The sequence below is a fragment of the Aythya marila genome (genome assembly GCF_965140915.1).
Source record: "Aythya marila genome assembly, chromosome: 17".
Classification (NCBI taxonomy): domain Eukaryota; kingdom Metazoa; phylum Chordata; class Aves; order Anseriformes; family Anatidae; genus Aythya; species Aythya marila.
In genome coordinates this window covers 5,283,118-5,302,143 of record NC_139058.1, presented here as the reverse complement: position 1 = coordinate 5,302,143, position 19,026 = coordinate 5,283,118, and the positions used below count along the sequence as shown (strand labels likewise).

Here is a 19,026-nt window from a genome sequence, read left to right as displayed (position 1 = left end):
TTAAGGCTGCTTCCAACCCAAACCATCCCACGTTTCTATGATTTGATGCTGAGCAGTTCTTTGAACACAGCAGCTGCTGAATCAATGCTTGTAAGACATTTGCAACAGGGAACAGAGCAACAGGGATTTTTCAGAGAAGGTCATGTCCTTTTAATGCCCTGTTGGTGTACTCTGTTACGTTGTTGTTGTTGAAACCTGATTTGGGTCTTTAGCTGGGAAATCAGGAAGCATACTGGATCATGGAGTTTCAGTTGTAGCAAACGAAAGTAAATCTGCAGAAGGAAAGGTTCTTCCATGAGCATGTCCTTCAGTGCTCTGCTAAGGCTTGAGAAGATGCAAAAAAAAAAGGGATTGGGCACTTCTTGTGTAACCATTGGCACAGAAGAGTGATTTTGTGGTTTGTGTTTGAAACATTTGTAAATGAAAAGAAAGCATCAGAGTCTCACAGTGTGTCCTAGAGTCCCAGACTGTTAGAGAGCGTCCTGGCGAGTCAGAGCATCCCAGGACTCAAGGCGAGAGTCCCCCATAAATGTCATTGCTAGCAGCACCCACAGGCGCTGCTATGAGCTTGCTTTTGAGTCAGACCAAGACATTGTCTGTGGAACAGTCACGGCTTTTATTTTTCTTTTAATTGTAGCCTATGTAAGAACTGCTAGTGGCACTGGGCGAGCTACAGGCCATTCACTCAGGACCTATCGCTGAAGCACAGGTCACCAGAGGGAAGAGAGAGATCAGCACCTGCCTCTCCGCTCTCCCTCGTGGGGAAGCTGCAGACTGCAATGAGGTCTCCACTCAGCCTCCTCCAGGCTGAACAATCCAAGAGACTTCAGCCTCAAGGGCTGATATGAAACACCAGTGCCAAGCCCACAAGACGCGGTGGATGGAGCAGGCGGTGGCACTGCGGAAACCCCAGAAACATGTGCTGGGGCTGGAGAACTGCTGGAGAACGTGCTGCAGGTGAGGAAGGTGAGGACAGTCCACTGTGATGTCGCTGTGATGGACTGGGACATCCCGGTGGCGATGTCCCCAGCTGGTGGGCGGCGATGTGCCCGGCCGCTGTCTGTGACATCCCGCTGATGCGCTTTTGTGACTGCGTGGCCCTCACTGCTTAAATCTGGGCACGGCCGCTCAGCCCAGTGGCCTGTGCCTCCCCTCCAGCCGAGCGGTTGTGCGAGGACTGGAGCGCGGACTTTGGCGTGCCTTGGTGCTGGGTCGTGGCCTCAGAGCTGCTTCGTGGAGCTCTCAGAGGTTCACGTCCCCAGAGCCACATTTGCGTTTCTCCCAGCCCTGGTCCGACCAGGCAGCTGGGACATCCAGGAGGAGCACCTGCAGCAGCAGAGGTAGGCGGCACAGGGACTCCTCTATGTGCCCGCAGAGGCATCCTCCTTGAGGGATCCTCCTTGAGGGACCCTCCCCAGCCCAGAGAATGACAGTGGCCCCTCTCTTCCTCTTCCAGGGCGACCCCCGCTGCTGCAGCGTCTGCACCAGGGAGCGCATCGTCACCTGCTGCTCCCCACAGCCCACCGCAGCTGGTGGCAAGCATGGCCGCGGCCTTGGACACCCGCTGCCCCATCTGCCTGGACAGCTGGGGCAGCCCCGCGTTCACCTTGCCGTGCTGCCACCAGTTTTGCTTCGCCTGCATCCAGCGGTGGGCTGACACCAAGCCCGAGTGCCCCCTCTGCAAGCGGAGGCTGACTTCGATCGTGCACTCGGTGCAGGCTGATGACAAGTTTGAGGAGCTGGTCATCAGCCCATCGGCATCCATCGCCGCCGACAGCTCCTCTGGGGCCCAGGCAGCCTGGCCGTGGGCTGCATGGGTGGCACCCAGCCCTCTGGTGGGCGGCCTCCCAGCGGACACCTGGGGCCGTCTCTTCCAGGAGCACCCTGCTCTGCTCCGGCCCCTGCTCTCCTGGGTGCGCCGCGAGCTCGGGAGAGTCTTCGGGGCACGGCGTTTGGAGGCGCTGCTCCTGGAGAACGCCATCAGGGAGACCCTGCGCCTGGTGGGGCTGGAGGAAGAGATGCTGCTCCAGCTGGTGGAGGAAGACCTGGGAGGGAACAACGCGGCGACGTTCGTGCGGCACCTCCTGGACGTCGCCGTGCAGCGGTGCAGCAGGGAGGCCCACCGCCTGCTGGGCCTCAACGTTCCTCCTGCAGCCGAGCATCGGGAGGCCAGCCCCGGGCCAGAACCCATCCCATCTGGCCCCGACGGGGTGGCTCCTGCAGCCGGCGCAGTCTCCTCTCTCCATCCTGCCAGCTCCAGCAGGGATGAGGGGCCCGGCGCATCAAGAGATGCCCTTGGAGGGAACGCCAGCCGCCCTCACTCCCCACCAGCTGCGGTCCCCGTGGAGCAGGCAGCACCTGAAGAGGAGCCGCAGGAGGCTGCACCAAGGCCCTCCACCACCAGGCGGGGCAGGGGCTGCCCACCTCGGGGTCCCCGGCGAGCCCCCAAGAGGAAGAACAGCTCCTCGCAGGCCTCTGCACCATCCAAGAAGAGGCCACCCCGCCGGGGACAATAGAAGACCCTCCGAGGCCGGGGCCGGACACACTGGGACACACGCCGGCCCCAAAGGACCTGAAAGTCATCAGGGTCCTATTCCACCACACAGAAAAAATAAAATAAAGTCACAGAAAACCTGTCAGTGTCGCAAACACAGTGGTCATTGCCATCCCCACCCCTGCTGCTTTCTCCTCCCTTTCCCCATGCCGGGCCCACTCTTTGCCCTGTTGCGTTGCTGCCCTGACAGCACCCACTGCCCCGCTCCAGCCTGCGACTCCACAGGAAGGTTTTTCCAGCCTGGGGTCTCCAGCCCAGCCCACCCCCCGATTCCATCACCCCACTTGGCCTGTTCATCCTGGAAAAGGAGGCTGAGGGAGACCTTATTGCCATCTACAGCTTCCTCACAAGGGGAAGAGGAGGCCATCTATTCTCTTTAGTACCAGTGATAGACCTGCAGGAGTGGTGTCAAACTGCAACAGAGGAGGTTTAGGCTAGACAGCAGGGAGAGGTTCTTCACTGTGAGGGTTGTCGCAAAATGGAACAGGCTCACCAGGCTAACCCCATTTACAAGAACCCTCTGGGCCCGACCCTTTAGCCAATTGCTCACCCCACTTATTATGCTTTTATCTAACTGTATTCTGCTCATTCTGTCCAGAAGGATGCTGTGGGATGAAGCCCACCAGGCCCTGTGCAAGCCCCCTACCCCTCCAAGCACACCACCACATCCCACCAAGCTGAGCAACCCCACGCACCCTGCCTCCAGGCAGGCGGACAGGGACATTTTGCACATCCCAGAGCTGTGGCCATGCAAAATGAACAACGCTGAAGAGAGATGCAAGAGCTCAGAGCACGCCTTGTCCTCCTCTTCCTCAGGCAACCCTTGCTGCCCTGGGGCTGAGGAAGCAGAAGTAGCACCAGCACAAAGATGACACCTCTCGTGTCATGCCTGCGACACCAATCCCCCAGCACAGGCAGTGCTGCCGACATGCACTAACCCAGCATCTGTGTGGAGCGAGCCAGCCCGGGGAAAGGCACAGCAGGAGCTGCATTTACAGACAGGGAACGTTTTAATTTACAATTTCTGTCCCAAGAGCAAAGCTGAGGGTTTTTCACCCAAACACTACGGTCTCTGCTGCACATAGCCAGTCCAGCCCCTGGTGCAGGGGGCCAATGCCCCATCACGCTCGCCGCGCCTTCTTGTTTTTCTTCTTTTCTTCTTTGATGGCTTCGTCGTGGGCTTTCCTCTTTGCAGCAAGTTTGTTCACCTGCAGAGAAAAACCCCCAGACCCACGGTCAGGTCAGTCTGCCAGCACCGAGAGCTGCGCCACCCTCAGACCCACCAAACCCATTCTGCTCCCAGGGGATGGAGAGGAGCAGTGGCACCTCCTGAGTTTTACTTGCTGAGCACATGCTTTGGCCCTGGGGGAGAACAGGGAGACTCTGCTCTGTTAGGGTTGAGCGCCTGCAAGCCTGATAACCCCTGGCATGAGGCTTGTACAGCCTCAGCCCAGCACACCTGCGGTCTGTGTCCTCACCACCTCCTCAGGTACAGGGAGGAGAGAAAGGAGAAGAGCTGGAAACCCCCAAGTGGCAGCAGTGTTTGTAGGCTTGATAAATGTGGGACCAGCCTGTGACAACACAGGCTCAGCCCTGAAGAGCAGCTTCAGCTCTGCCCACACTTGCAGCAGGGCTGGGAGCTGCGTGAGGCACAGCTATGGGTGAAGCTCCCTCCTGCAACCAGAGCTGGGGAAGCACAAGGTTGCCAGAGGCTGCTCCCTCCCCACGAGATGGGCACAGGACAGGATTTAATGATCCAGAGCTGCAAGCCAGTTCAATAAGACCTAGCGCAGGGCTCCTTGTCTCAGGGCATCCCCATCCTCATACCTCTCGGATTTTGCGTTTCTTGCCAAACATGATCTTCTTGTAGAGGTATTTCTCCTTCTTCTTCATCATCATGATGGCCAGGCGCTTCTCCTCGTTTTGCTGTTCCTGCTCCAGGCGTTTCTTGTCCTCCAGCTTCACCTTGCCAGCGGTCACCTTCACAGGAAGCGCCTGCGGGGAGCCAAGAGCTCAGGACCCTGCGTGCTGGGTGCCCACAGACGTTTCAACAGACAGTGGGACCATGAATAACCTCTGCAAGCTTGCAGAAGACACCAAGCTGAGGGATGCACTTGGTACACCAGAAGGATGACACCCAAAGGGACGTGGACAAGCTCAAGAAACGGACTGATGGAAACCTGCTGAGGTTCAATGAGTTCAAGTGCAAGGAGCTGCACCTGGGCTGGGGCAATCCCAGACTTGAGGACGGACGGGGAGAGGAACTCATTGAGGATGAATGGATGTGGGGCTGTTTGAGCAGGTCCAGAGGAGGGCCATTGAAGTGACCAGAGGGCTGGAGCACCTCTCCTATGAAGAGAGGCTGAGAGAAGTAGGGGTGTTCAGTCTAAAGAGAAGGCTCCAGGGAGACCTCATTGTGGCCTTTCGGTACTTAAAGGGGGCTTAAAAAAAAAAAAAAAAAAAAAAAAAAGACTTTTTACACAGGCAGATAGTGATAGGACAAGGGGGAAGAGGTTAGGAGGAAACTCTTCCCTCACAGGGTGGAGGGGCACTGGCACAGGTTGCCCAGAAAGCTGAGGATGCCCCATCCCTGCAGCTGGTCAAGGCCAAGCTGGACGTGGCCCTGGGCAGCCTGGTCTGGTTGGTGGCATCGCCGCCCTTGGCAGGGGAGCTGAAACTGGATGTTTTTTAAGATCCCTTCCAACAGAAGCCATTCTAGGATTTCCACTCAGCAGGTGCTGGGTGTGAGCAGGAGCTACAGCCCATTAGCAAGGGCTCAGGACCCAGGGGCTGCTGCAGGACCAGCTCGGCCACAGCAGTCCCAGAGCAAGGACTTGGCTGGGACACGCTGCAGCGAGCTGAGCCCCGGCAGGGAGGGCACTCACAAAGGCTGCCCTCTCCTGCAGCTCCTGTCCCGCTGCCAGGCACCTCACCTTGTTGCTCTGAGTCTTCTGCTCTTCCATCTTCTTCAATTTCATCTCCTCTTCCTTTTCAGACTCTTCCTCTTCCTCCTCCTCTTCGTTATCGTTGTCATCCTCCTCCTCCTCCTCTTCCTCCTCCTCATCCTCCTCACTCTCTTCACCTACAGAGAGACCACTGCTGTCAGCTGGGAGCGAGCTGACACTGCAGAGCTCTGCCCAAGCAGCAGTGCTGCCTGGTTCCCCTCCTCTTCAGCCCCAGGAGCTGAGCATCACCTGGGTCCTCGCCCCGCTGCATGGCCAGCAGTTTCAGCTTCTCCGGAGGGATGTAGTCTCCCTCCTGCTCCGTCACGAAGGGCGAGAGGTGTGGGGGCAGCAACACACCAGGGAAATAATCAGCTACAGGGAGGCACAGCTTCGCATTGACCGAGTCAAAAACCCACTGAGGCTGCAGGTAATACCTGTGGGACAGAGCCGGGGGTCAGAATGCGTCCTCCTGCCCCAGGCTCTGGAGCCCAGGGGGCTGCAGGACTGCAGCAGAGCGGGATGTGAGGAGACAAGAGCATGGGGACAGCTCGGGACAGCCACTAGCCCCGGTGGCCACGCTGGGGACAGGTGACTTGCCTCACCTGCCCACAACCTGCTGCTCCACCCGGGGTCTGTCGACGATCTGGTGGGTGATGGAGGGGTCGCTCACGTCGTAGGTGGCACCGATGCACAGGGACTTGTCCCAGGACACTTGGCCACCAAAGCACCTGCCAGCCAAATACACCGAGCGGTCACACCGGAGAGGCCCCTCAGGGTCACCTCACCCGTGGGACACGAGGCAGATCAGCCTCAGCAGTCCCACTGGAAGGGAACGGGGAAGGTCGGGCTGCTGGGGAAGGCTGCTGCTGAAGGAAGTACCGGATGATGAAGGCCAGCGGCTCTCGAGGAACCTCCCTGTTGAGGAAGAAGCGCAGCCCTTCGAACAGCTTTTTGTGTTTCTCCAGGGCCTCTTGCTCCTTCCTCCTCGCGTCCATCTGCTCAGCGGTCTCCTGCTCAGAGCAAAGCATTCAGCCTCTTCCCTGCCAAGCCCCTCACTGCATGGGGGGCTCCTGGGTGCTGCCCCCATCCTCCTGCCTGTCCCCCCGCTCCCACACTGCACAGCCCCAGCCTTCACCCAGCCACGAGATGTGCTGCAGAGCCACCCTGCCAGGCTCTTACCCCCTCCACAGGGAACTCATCCATCTCCACCTCGTCCTCCTGGGCCGGTGCCACCACGCGCACCAGGCTGGCGCTCAGAGCCGACAGTTTCTGCAGCAGGAGACCGAGAAGACGTAAGAGGCAGGCCCGCAGAGGAAATCCCCCGAGGGCAGGCACCGATTCCCTCCTTTGGCCAGCCCAAAGGGGCGATCAGGCTCTGATCCTCAGTCCCTGCACCACAAGTCCTCCACACCAGGAGGGGTCAATGTGAACACCAAGGCCACACAGGTCCTAACGCTGACCCTGGTGGCAGCATCGTCCCTCACCTCCAGGTAGCTCTCCAAATCCATGGCGTACTCCTTGCCCTCCGCAGGCTTTAATTCAACCTCCGCCTGGCCATCGATCTGAGGAGAAACAGAGAGATGAGGAGACAGCTCCCAGGCCTGCAGCGCCCAAACACCCTCTGCTCCAGCCCTTCCACCACCCACACAGGTCCTGCCGGGGCTCTGCTCCCTGCAGTAGGTGCTGCCACCAGCCTGGTGCCCCCGGGGCAGGCAGCGGCCTCACCTTGGGTGGATAATGCAGGTTGAGCGAGTGGTAGAGGCGAAAGTTGACGAAGCCCAGCAAGGTGGTGTAGAACTCGGTGAAGGTGGCCATCACGCGGTAATCCACATCCGTGGGGTGCTGCAGGCAGGCAGGGAGGGTGAGAAAACGAGGATGAAGGACCAGATCCACTCATCAGGTGTAGGGTCCCGGTCTCCCAGCACCAGCTTGGGGCACGAAGCTGCTGGGAGGTCAGGCCACCAGCCCCGCTGCCCACTCGCCCCATCTGCAGATGGAGGAAGGTCCTGCCCTCTTCACAGCCAGGTCTAGAGATTTATGCCCACCTCCAGACACTGGACAGGGAGAGCTCTGCAGGCTGCATCACCCTCAGCTCCCACAGAGCCCTGTGGGGATGGCTGTGCCGTGAGCACGCTGCCTCGCCGCCCTGGCGAAGAGGGCGCGGGGTCCGACGTGCTTTGGCACCTCCAGATGAGGTAACTACCAGCTAATCTTTAATTGCTGGGTAAAATAATTGATAAAAGGAGGAGTGTAACAGCTGGGGAGATTGGTATGGCTAGGCACCAGGGCCACAGTCACTGCCATCCCTGATGGCAAGGGGCTACGTCCCCATAGGGCTGCCAAACCAGGCCTCGTGGATTCCACCACAGGCACTGCCCGATGTGTCCCCCTAGCACGAGAAGGAGGAGATGTAGAGGGAGGAGATGTCCCCGCCACCCCTCCTTGGCTCCAGGGAAGGGAAAAGCCAAGCAGCAGCAGCAGCACAGGTCCTGCTGTGCCCGGGTACTCACATCATGAGCGAAGGCATAAGGGGTGATCCAGGTGACGGGCTGCCCCAGCACCTCGGCCTGGTAGTAGATGCCCTTGATGGAGAGGAAGACCTGGCGGGGAACAGAGCGAGGGATGAAGGCCAGGGGTGTCCCTCGGTTCTCATCAGCCTTCCCCGGGGCAGCAGGGGGTGTGAGGGAGTGACGGGGACAGCCCGGCAGGACTCGTCCCTCGCTGGGGAACCCACCTTGCGCAGGGAGCGGGACGCCACGACGTAGTTGAGGAACTCGACGGCCAGGCGCCGGCAGAGCTGGATGGTCTGAACGTGGCACTTGCCCGTGCGGGGGAAAGTGGAGAAGAGGAAGCACATGGAGAGGGCATCGTCCAGGTCCCGCAGCGCGTCTACAAAGGTTGGGTACCTGCGGCCGGGCAGGAGGGGGAAGGTGGCATCACAGCCAGCCCCACAGCCACCAGAAACCAGCCGGGACTGCAGCAAATGGTGAAGACCTCGCTTGAGAAAAGGAACGGGCTCTCACAGCCACCCCGGGGCAGCCGGGTGGTCTGTGGGGATGGGGGCGACGCCGCTGGGCAGCCAGACCCTCACAGGAGCCCTCAGTTGATTTCTGCTGAGGAAAATCCCCCCCCCCGGTGAGCCGGGCTCACCTCTCCTTCACGATGTGGTCGAGCTTGTAGCTGGGCTTGTTGTCCTTCAGCCGCTCCGCTGTGCCCCACTCGCTCTTGCCGTACGCCTTCCGCAGCTTGCGGACGAAGATCTGCAGGCACAGAGGGAGCTGAGCACCGGGGAGGGGGGCCAAAACACCACATACCCCACCCCAAAAGGGCCCTCGGGCAGGGCAGGCACCTTGTACTCCCGAAACTTATTGACGATGGGCTCGTGGAGGAGAAACTTGATGTCCTTGAGGAGATAGAAGGTCCTGGGGGCCGTGGAGCCTTTGTTCACCTTCTTCTTGTGCCGGGGCTCGTGCGGGTAGATCCCCTTCAGGATGCAGAGGCGCCTGCGGGGGGGGGATCAGGGGCTGTGAGGCCAGGTCCCAGCCTGGTTTAACCCAAAGCCAGCGCCCCCCCGGCCCCGCACCACGCACCTGAAGTCGGCCAGGCTGAGCTGCAGCTTTTTCCGCGCCCTGTTGCGGGTGATGTAGTTGGTGGCCGAGCCCCGCTCGTACTGGGAGGGGGGAGAAAGATGTCACAGCAGTGTCATGGGGAGGGGGGCACCGGGACACGGCTGGAAAATTGGGGTGGGGATGGAAGAAGGGGGAAAAGGGGGAGAAGCGGGGGTATGAGGGGAGCCAGGGGGAGTGGGGGGGAGCCCTGGGGGGTGAGGAGGGGAACCGGGGGGGTGGAGGCAGGGGGGAAGGGGGGAGAACCGAGGGTAAAGGGGGGGGGGGAGCCCGGGGGAGGATGAAGAAGGGAACCCAGGGGGAACCGGGGGGGCGAACCTAGGGGGAACCGGGACCGGACCGAGGTAGGGGAGCTCTAGGGGAAATAAGGGGGAACCGGGGGCGGGGGGGGGGAACCGAGAACCGGGAGGGGGAACCGGGACCGGGACCGGGACCGGGACCAGCCCCTGGTGCGTCCCGTCCCGACCCCGACCCCGACCCCGACCCCGACCCCGGTCCCGGTCCCGGTCCCGGTCCCGATCCCATCCTCGTCCCCGACCCCGACCCCGACCCCGTCCCCGTCCCCGTCCCCGTTCCCGACCCCGACCCCGGTCCTGGTCCTGACCCTGACCCCGACCCCGGTCCTGACCCCGACCCCGGTCCCGACCCCGACCCCGGTCCCGACCCTGACCCTGACCCTGACCCCGACCCCGGTCCCCGTCCCCGGTCCCGGTCCCGGTCTTGGTCCCCGGTCCCGTCCCCTGTCCCCCCCCCGGTACCTTTCTCTTCTCCAACCCCCCCATGGCTCCGCCGCCTCCCTCGTGGTGCCGCCGCTCCGCAAGCCCCGGGCTGCCCCCACCCCGCCTGTGCGGGGCCGCTGCGCCCCGGGCCCGGCTGCGGGGTGCGGGGTACGGGACGGGGGGGTGTGGGGTGCAGGGGGGTTGTGAGGGGCTGGGGAGGGTCCGGGGGGCTCGGGGGGCTCCGGGGGAAACGGCTCGGGGCAGGCACGGCACGGGCAGCCCGGGGGGAGGAGGGGAAAGGGGCGGAGGGAATGGGGAGGGGCGGGCACCGGGGGTGGGGCGGGGTGGGGATGGGGGTGGGGATGGGGGTGGGTTGGGTTGGGAACCGGGGGGGCACCGGGAGGAAACCGGGGGGGCACTGGGGCACGGCCGGGATGGGGCTGGGGCTGGGGTGGCACCGGGAGTGACACCGGGAGTAGCACCGGGAGTGGCACCGGGAGTGACACCGGGAGTGACACCGGGAGTGACACCGGCACCGGGGTGACACCGGGACCGACATCAGCACGGGCACCGGGACTGACACCGGCACCGACACCGGCACCGACACCGATCCCCGGACCCTCCGCCCGTCCCCCCCCGCCCCGTTCCGCCCCCTCCATCCCCGTCCCCGCCCCGTGCCCTCCCGGTGCCGCCCGGTGCCGGCCGCCCCCCGCCTGCCGCTGCCTGGGGCGCGTCGCCCTGCGCGTCCTGCCCCGCTCCACACCCGGCTCCGGGCAAAGTCCCCCCCCCCCGCAGCCCTGCCGGGCCCCCTCCGCGATGTGGCTGCTCCTCGTCCTGCTGCCGGTGGCCGTGCTCCCCGCCCGGGGCTGCCGTGAGTAAAACGGGGACCCCCGGCTGGACACAGGGACCCCCCCCTTTTCCACGGGTTGGGTTGCGGGTGGCACCAGGCTGGGCCCCCCCTTTTCCCATTTCCTTTGGCTTTGCCTCCTTCTCCAGCTCTTTGGTGACTTTTGGGGGCGCACAGTGGGGTAGGGGTGTCCCGGTGGGGAGCGCGTCCCCACGGCCACGCCGCGTCCCCCGGAAAGGATGGAGATGGGTTGGGGGCTCGCAGCTGTCACCGCTGCCATCCTCACGCCTCGGGGGTCCCCCCCATGGGGATAGGGGCGCCGGAGGAGGCGGCGGTGAGGGTGCTGAGCGCACGGCTGCTGGGGCTGGCGGAGGAGCCGGGGCTGGACGCTGACCCTGGTGTCTACGTGGGCTTGCGCCTCGCTGGGGACCATGACCTGCGTGCCGAGCGGCGCTACCTGGAGCGGCTGCAGGATGCCTTCCAGGGACGCTATGGCCGGTAGGTCCCCTGAGACCCCCGTGTGTCACCAGGGGACGTTCGCTGACCCCCTTTCTGGTCCCACTTGTGCCGAATCCCTTGCAGGAGCCTGGGTTCGGACAGCCACTCGTCCCATGGTCATCGCCACCGGGATGCCAAGCACAGCAAGTAGGTGATGGGGTTGGGGACGGGGACAGCATGGGTCCCTCTGCTCCCCAACGCCGACCCCGCTGCTTGTAGGGACACCAGGGCAGCATCGCAGTGGCCGGAGACGGGGCGGCTGGCGCTGTACCTGCTGGGGCTGCGAGCCTCCTGCCCCCCACCAGACCCCGGTCCTCAGCGATTCCTGGTGACGTGGCTCAAGTACTACCTGGAGAAGGACTGGGCAGGTGGGGATGGCCCCGCAGGGTGGCCCCGGTGGTCACGCAGCTGGGCGCTGGCATCCCTGGCTCCGGCGGGGCCACCAGCTGGCCCCGGTGACAGTGGTGCCCCGTCCCCAGGTTCCCGACGGCACGGCCACCCCCTCACCAGTTACTACCAGTATAGCCTGGGCGTGCTGGCGCTGTGTGTCCACGGCAAGCGGGTGCGCGAGGAGGTGATCCAGCGGCTGCTGGTGGCCGAGCAGCGCCGGTGGTTCCGGCACGCGGGCAGCAGTGCCGTGGGTAAGGGGCCGTGGGACCCTTGGGGACCTAGGAGGACACACCGGGGTGGGTGTGCAGCACCCAGGGTGAGACGGGGCATCCCTGCAGACACGGAGGCGGTGGCGGCGCTGGCCTTCGTCTGCCTGGAGCGGGAGCAGCTCGTCAGGTCCAGGCTGGCGGCGGAGCTGCGGGCAGCCGTGCGTGGCATCAGGGCAAGGTTTGTGGCGGCACAGAGCGAGGATGGCTTCATCGGCAATGTCTTCAGCACCCCCTTGGCCATGCAGGTGGGCACGGGTGCAGGTGCATGTGTGAGCTCAGGAGCATGGGTGCCTGTGGATACGTGCAGGGTGCAGGTGTGGGTGCAGGTTTATGGCACCACAGCAGCACCGTGCCCATGTCACTGTGCCCTGAGCCCTTCCTCCCTCTCCTCCCAGGTCTTCATCGCCACTGACAAGTGCAGGACGCATACGGCGTACGGCCGGGCCATGGCCGCGCTGCTGCAGCGCCTGGACACCTTCACCAGCGCCGCGGCCATGGCCCAGGCACTGCCTGTGCTGCACGGCCGCAGCTACCTGGACATCGCCTCCATGCAGTGCAAGGAGGAGCCTGGTAGGAGCTGGGGACAAGGTGGGGACAAGGGGGCTGGCACCGGGCTGGCACCGATGCCACCGTGGTGGCTGTCCTTGTCACAGACACGCTGAAGCCCCTCGCCATCGAGCCGCTGCCCGTGGGGCCGGGGAACATGATGGTGCGGCTGGTGGTGGAGTGCCCGGTGGCACAGTGTCCCCAGCACCTGCTCTACGACCTCCCGGTGCCCGTGCCCACCGGTGCCTCCCTCCTGGACCTGCTCGGGGCAGCCCCAGCGCAGGGACCCCAAAATTTCACGTGCGTAACCCCCATGTGCCAGGCGGGGACCCAGATCCTAGCAGGGGGCTGCCACCCTGTCCCCTCCTGCTGCATCTCTTGGCACCCTTGAGACCTCGAGGCCCCTCACTCCCCTCTGCCCCCCAGGTTTGAGACCCAGGACACCCCCCAGGGCCCCTTCCTGACCTCGGTGCTGGGCCTGGCAGCGCAGCCGCAAGAGCGGCACTACTGGCAGCTGCTGGGCGGCCTCGGCAGCAGCCTGCAGATGGGTGAGTGAGTGCCTGGGGGGGTTGAGTGAGTGCCTGGGGGGGTTGTGGGGTTGTGGCTCTGTCTTCCTGACCACACCGCCACCCCGGCCGTGTCCTCTCTCCGCAGGCGTTGCTGACTACAGACCAGAGGACGGGGAGACCGTCATCCTGCGCCTGAGCAAGTGGTAGGCAGGGGGGGGACCCTGCTGCTGCCCCAGCTGATGGGGGCGATGACAATGAAACTCTGCAGCATCCCCCGGGCTGTGCTGTGCTTTCTCTGTGCGCCGGCGAGGGTGAGGATGGGGTCAGTGGGATGGGCGCACCCGGGCTCCCTGCTTGGGCACCGGCAGCTCCTCGGTGCTGTCCCCCGCTCTGGTGGCTGACAGCCCCTGTTTTTGGGGTGCGCAGTGCCCCCGAGGGTGCTTGTGGGGCAGCCTGAAGCCGGGAGCAGCGGGACAAGCCACGAGCAGGGAGAGTCCCCTCCACGCACCTCCTGATTTTAGACGCTGGGGGTGACAACATCACCCCCCACCCCAGGGGCTGGGGGCAATGGCATCGGTGGGGACCGCGGTGGCCCCAGCGTGAGGACCGGTGCCAGGGCAGTTCCATCTGAAACGTGCGTGGAAACCCCGTGAGATTTAATCCCCTCCTAAAACGAGACCAGGGCGGGGGCAGCTGGCGGGGAGCGGTGCCAGGGCAGGCGGTGCGCTGGGCGGGGATGCCGGTGCCCGTGCCAGGCCCGGCGAGCGATGGCGCCCGCCCCGGCGTGAGTCAGCCGGGGACACTGACGCAGCCCCACCGTCACCATGGAGGCCGCCCGTGCTCCCACCGCCTCCGGTCCTCCGGCTGCGGGCGGCTCCGGGGGGGAACACGCAGCCGCTGCCGCCGGTTCCCAGCTCGGTTCCCGGCTCGCCGTGCCGCTCCTCCGGTTTTCCGCAGGCCCGCACTGCCGGCTGCGGTGACGTGCGGCGGCCCGGTGGGGAGGAGCCTCGCTGCCTTCGCTCCCCGCCATCAAACTTTCCTCTCTCCTTGGTGCCGGCGCCGCTTGCACATGGCACCCCTTGGCTGACCCCTCCGTGGGCCCACCCTGGGCAGGTGACGCCGACGCCGACGCCGGGAGGAGCCGGGGACGCCGCACGCACCGGCACGGCCGGCGTGGCAGCGGTGCCCATGTGCCCGCGGTGCCCCGGCGGTGATGAAGCAGCGATGACGGCCGCCGGCGGGACCCTCCAGCCCCGCAGACCTGAGCCGGGGTGGCAGCTGTCGGGGCCGCCTCTGCCGCTGGCCCTCACCGTGCTGGCCTGGCTGGGCACCGGCACTGCCCTGGCCGGCCTCAACAAATGGATTTTCGCCGCCCACGGCTTCCGCTACCCGCTGCTGCTGTCGTCCCTGCACATGCTGGCAGCAGTGGCGCTGGGGTATCCGCTGGGGTGGGCACGGGGCCCGCTGCCATCCGTCCGTCCCCGTGCCAGGATCTACCTGCTGAGCCTCACCTTCTGCGGCAGCGTGGCCCTGGGCAACCTGGGGCTGAGCCTGGTGCCGCTGGACGCGGCGCAAGCAGTGCACGCCACCGCCCCGCTCGCCACCCTGCTGCTGTCGGCGCTGCTGCGGGGCCGCCGGCACCACCCGCTGCAGTACGCGGCCATGGGGCCCGTCTGCGCCGGGGCCGCCTGCAGCATCGCCGGTGGCGTCCACTTCCACCAGCCCGGCGGCTGCGTCCTCCTCGCCGCCACCGTCCTGCGCGCCCTCAAGTCGCTGCAGCAGAGTAAGTGCCGCCCGCGCGCCCCCGGGGTGTCCCCGTGCTGGTGGCAGTGCTGCGCCCAGGAGGTGCCACCAGCACCACGACCATTGTGGCGCTCTGGTCCCCTCTGCCACCCTTGATACCGGTGCCACCGCTGCTTCTGGGGATGGGGATGTACCTGTCACTGTCCCCTGTCCTAGCCTGGTGACACCGAGGTGTCCGCTCACCCCAATGTCACCACCCTGTCCCTGCTCACCCCCTGGCTTCCTGCCCTGGGGGCTGTCCCGCGATCCTGGCCCGAGGTGACCCCGGTTTGTTGGCAAGGAGCAAACACATTGGTGTCCCCGCGGTGGCACACCAGCCAGCTCCAGGGACACTGCGGGGTGGTGGCAGTGCCTTTGGCTGGCACAGAGGCACACACCGCTCCCCTCTGTCCCTGTCCCCTCCCCATGGGGTGCCCGGGTCTGCAGCCCCTACAAATCCCCCTGCCGGGTGGCATCATCCCTGTGCACCGAGCAGCATCGTCCCCACATGGGGCCCCTGGGCGCTGTGGGAGCAGCGGGGCCACCCGGGCCACGATGTCCTTGGCAGCAGCAGAGAGGAGCCGTCTGGCCCCGAGCTCACTTGTTTTTCGGCTGGGAAGGGAGCGTTTCCTCCGCCGCGGCAGCCGGAGCCTGTGACTCATGCAGGCACCGCAGGGTCGGGCACTGGCGTCAGGACGAGCGCTGGGCACGTGCTGTGACGTCCCTGTGGTCCCCGGGCTGGGGGACACCCCAGGACCCTGCGAGCTGCCTCAGCAGGGCCAGGAGCAGCCCCTTTTTCCCCCCGTCCCCACAGATGGGGCTGCTCCCCACATCCCCCTTTGCTGTGATTTTTGGGATTTCTTTCGGGATTTCTTTCAGCACTGGGCAGAGAGCTCCCGCTGACTGTCCCCCCCCCCTGTCCCCAGGCCTGCTGCTGCAGGAGGACCGGCTGGACGCTGTCTCCCTGCTCTGCCTCACCGCCCTGCCCAGCTTCTGGCTCCTTTTCGGGGCGGCCGTGGCGCTGGAGGTGGCCCCGGCCTGGGAAGGCGTCCTGCGCTACGACGGCTCCCTCTGGGGCTGCATCCTCCTCAGCTGCCTTGGCTCCGTCCTCTACAACCTGGCCAGCTTCTGTGTCCTCTCCCTCACCTCCGCCCTCACCATCCACCTCCTGGGCAACCTCACCGTGGTGGGCAACCTCCTGCTCTCCCGCCTGCTCTTCGGCAGCCACCTGAGCGGGCTCAGCTACCTGGGCATCGGGCTGACGCTGGCCGGGATGTTCATGTACCACCAGCCGCAGCTCGTCGCGAGGCGCTGGGCAGCGTGGCCGGGCCGTGCCCCCCGCAGGCGCGAGTAGGGATGGGGTGGCCACGGGGACGGCGGCGAGCACTGGGCACAGCCCTGTGCGTGTGTGCCAGTGGGCACGGCCCTGCGTGCACACGTATGTGCTGGTGTGCGTGGCACGGTGCACGTGTGTGCGTGCTGTATGCGTGGCTCCGTGTGCACATCTGTTGGTGTGCATGGTACTGGGCACGCATACGCCTGCTGCTGCTCAGAGCACTGTATGCACGTGTGTGTGCACAGCTCTGTGTGTGTACGTGTGTGCCGGTGCGCACAAGCCCTTTGTGCACGCGTGTGCTGGTGTGCACGGCTCTGCACGCACACATTTCTGCCGGTGCGCACGGTCACGTGCAGACCGAAGTGCTGGTGTGCAGAGCTCTGGGTGTGCAGGTGTGCGCTGCAGTGCGCAGGGTCTGTGTGTGCAAGGGGGTGTCTGTGTGCATGGGGAAAGTGCGTGCAGGTGTGCAACGGCTCTGCAAGAGTGAGTGGATCTCTGGCGTGTGTGCAGGGAGCACGTGAGTGTTGGTGCGCAAAGGCTCTGCGTGTGCAAGCAGGTCTCACACGTGTAGGTGTGTGTGTGCTGGTGTGCACAGGCTCTGCACGTGTGAGTGGCTCTCTCTGCACAGCTCTGTGCACGGGGCACGTGTGTGTTGCTGTGTACAGGTCCGGGAGGCACAAGTGCATGTGCAGAGCCTTGTGCGTGTGCGTGTGTGCACAGCCTCCGTGTGCAAGCACCTCTCCGTGCACAGCAGATGTATGCGTGTGTGTGCACGTGTGTGTGCATCACTACTGAGCTCTGCTGGGTGGAGTAAGCCCGGTGCACACGTGGGGCACGTGCACGCACGCCTCGTGCCCCCTGCACGAAGGACGGAGCGCGCCGGACCCTCGTGGTGCTGCGTGGTGGCGCGGTGCCGGTGTCCCCAGCGGGCGTTACGCTCCTCCAGGGCTCACTGACCTCTGACGGAGCAGTGGCACAGCACGTGCAAAGCACGTGAGCGCCAGCCCAGCTGCGTGCACACCGGGCACGGCTGCACACCCGCGGGTGCTCTGCCGTAGGAGCGCGGCCTGGCTCTGGTGGCACTCGTCCTGAAATAAAGCTCTATTTTTGTTGTACTCCTACCGTGGCTTCTGTGGTGACTTCGCACCTGGAACCGGCTGGGCGCCCCAGCTCCCAGGGGACGCCGTGCCCACGGGCTTCACCCTGCCCCCGGGGGCCGAGAGCACCACCCCAGCCCTTTTCCAGCCCCGTGACTCACCTCGGCCTCACCGCCAGCACAGCCCCTGCTCTTGCCAAGAGCTCGGCAGCCACAAGCTGTGCCCATTCCTCTGCCTGTTTGCTTTTAGGGTTCAGATTTCAGAGGTTTTCCCCTAGCAGGAAGGACTGGAAGGCATTTTGGGTTTGCTTCTGAAGGGCAAGCCATGCTGCGGCCCCCGGGATGAGGCTGGGCAAAGCTCCCAGCTCGGTGTCCCCAGGACCTGGCAGCTGTGCTGTCCCCTGCCAGGGGATGGAGGAGCGGGGCTGGCACCCACACCGCTGCCTGGATCCTGCTGAACCCATCCTTTTGCCTTGTTTGCCCTCTTTTTAGCGCTTTGTATGCTGGCCTGGTCCCAGAGAGGGGCTGGCTCCAGGCTGGGCACAGGGATCCCATGGGTTGCTGTGTGCTGGAGGGGCTATGCTGCCTGTACAGGGCCTGGCCTGGTTCCTGTCCCCCTCTCCGGGTATTTCAGGCCATGATCTCAGCCCGGTGGCATTCCCCAGTACCAGCTGCTTGGGTGTCCCAAAGGGGCACAGTCAGGTGGCAGCTCCTCCTGTCTGAGCTCTTAAACTGCTCCCCAAATCTCCCTGGACAAGCACCGGCTGAGCAAGGACAGCCCTCCCTCGCATGCTGCCTTGTGCTCCGAACCCCACTGCAATCCTAACGAGGTGTCAGGGCCGTCCTGGCTCTGCAGCTGAAATTATGGCAGGGGCGTTTTCAGGGCAGGCATTAAGAAACACGTCCTGCCTGGTGGCACAGCCTAACCGGGTAAATGCCACGCGGGGAGCAGCGTCTGCACTGCAGAGCAACATCTGGGGACGTCCAAGACTGGCTGGAGGCCTGGACACAGGCAGGCTGACCCTCGGGGCTCCCCTCCAGCGTGACATTTTCTGGTTCAGCACCCAAAAAGACTCCGGGATTTGCTGTGAAGCATCTCACTGGGCTCTCACCGTGGCACGGGGGCTCCCTGCTCTGCTTGGCGGGGGGGAGCAGATGATCTTGAAGGCCCCTTCCAACCCAAACCGTTCCGTGGTTCCGTGTGTGCACAGGGCTGTCGGCTGCCTGTAGCTGAGTCTGTAACAGGAGAAATGCAGGAGGATGAGGACATCTTGTAAACTGTGCTTTATTTTGATATATCAAAATAAGACATATCTGTACTTTTTCCTCTGCCTCTTCTGAAAAAAACAGCCGGGGGAATCAGGAGGAGGAAGAGGAGGGTTCAGGACTTCAGGCTCTCCCAGCGCTGGAGTCTGCACGCTTCCCGGCCTCTCTGCAATGCAGCAGATGACCGGAATTGGGGTTGTTGTGTCAAAACCCAGAGAAGTATCTCAGGAAGAGCAAACATTGGTCCCATTCCAAGTATCCTGAGCCACAGCTAGTTTCTGTCCTGCTTTATAAGCATGGTTTGTGCTGGAACGAAACACTCGGCACATGATACTTCACTTCAGACTTACCAACGGGACCCCGACACAAGCGATGCGAGGAACCCGGCTGCATTTACAGCAAGCACCAAAGCTTCTGTTCACATCTCCCACACCTTCAGCAGCACAGCCTCCACGCCACAACCCTGTTGGATAACAAGAATTTATTTCAGAGCTCTGGTGCAAATCCACGTTTCGCTTCCCCTCGGTTCCCGGGGAAGCCGTCCTAGTAGCCAGGCCGCGCTCAGCACAGCAGCACATCCTCGCTTTGGGCTTGTAAACGTTGGGTATCACCCCAAACCGTGGGGATGTGGGAGCTCCTCAAA

General features: G+C 64.0%; 3 protein-coding genes across 3 annotated transcripts; 2 read left to right on the top strand and 1 right to left on the bottom strand.

The window, feature by feature from the left end:
• Nucleotides 1-3,545: 3,545 nt before the first annotated feature.
• PES1 (pescadillo ribosomal biogenesis factor 1) lies at nt 3,546-10,095 on the bottom strand. The gene is made up of 15 exons (XM_082774451.1): nt 9,884-10,095; nt 9,090-9,169; nt 8,849-9,002; nt 8,650-8,759; nt 8,234-8,405; nt 8,010-8,099; nt 7,225-7,341; nt 6,984-7,061; nt 6,679-6,768; nt 6,379-6,509; nt 6,102-6,227; nt 5,749-5,933; nt 5,488-5,636; nt 4,382-4,549; nt 3,546-3,762 (listed from the first exon to the last, which is right to left on the bottom strand). Exons 1-15 carry the CDS (start codon nt 9,905-9,907, stop codon nt 3,676-3,678), a joined length of 1,761 nt encoding a protein of 586 aa, XP_082630577.1. The 5' UTR covers nt 9,908-10,095; the 3' UTR covers nt 3,546-3,675.
• Nucleotides 10,096-10,239: 144 nt separating this feature from the next.
• Nucleotides 10,240-13,176, top strand: TCN2 (transcobalamin 2). Its single transcript, XM_082774535.1, has 10 exons — nt 10,240-10,715; nt 11,006-11,189; nt 11,274-11,336; nt 11,409-11,557; nt 11,669-11,830; nt 11,918-12,093; nt 12,244-12,418; nt 12,502-12,694; nt 12,821-12,942; nt 13,049-13,176. Exons 1-10 carry the CDS (start codon nt 10,661-10,663, stop codon nt 13,108-13,110), a joined length of 1,341 nt encoding a protein of 446 aa, XP_082630661.1. The 5' UTR covers nt 10,240-10,660; the 3' UTR covers nt 13,111-13,176.
• Nucleotides 13,177-13,310: 134 nt separating this feature from the next.
• On the top strand, nt 13,311-17,136 carry SLC35E4 (solute carrier family 35 member E4). Its single transcript, XM_082774534.1, is given in 3 exon segments — nt 13,311-13,769; nt 13,772-14,686; nt 15,612-17,136. Coding segments are annotated over 3 exon segments (1,473 nt in total). The 5' UTR covers nt 13,311-13,639; the 3' UTR covers nt 16,040-17,136.
• The last annotated feature ends 1,890 nt before the right edge of the window (nt 17,137-19,026 follow it).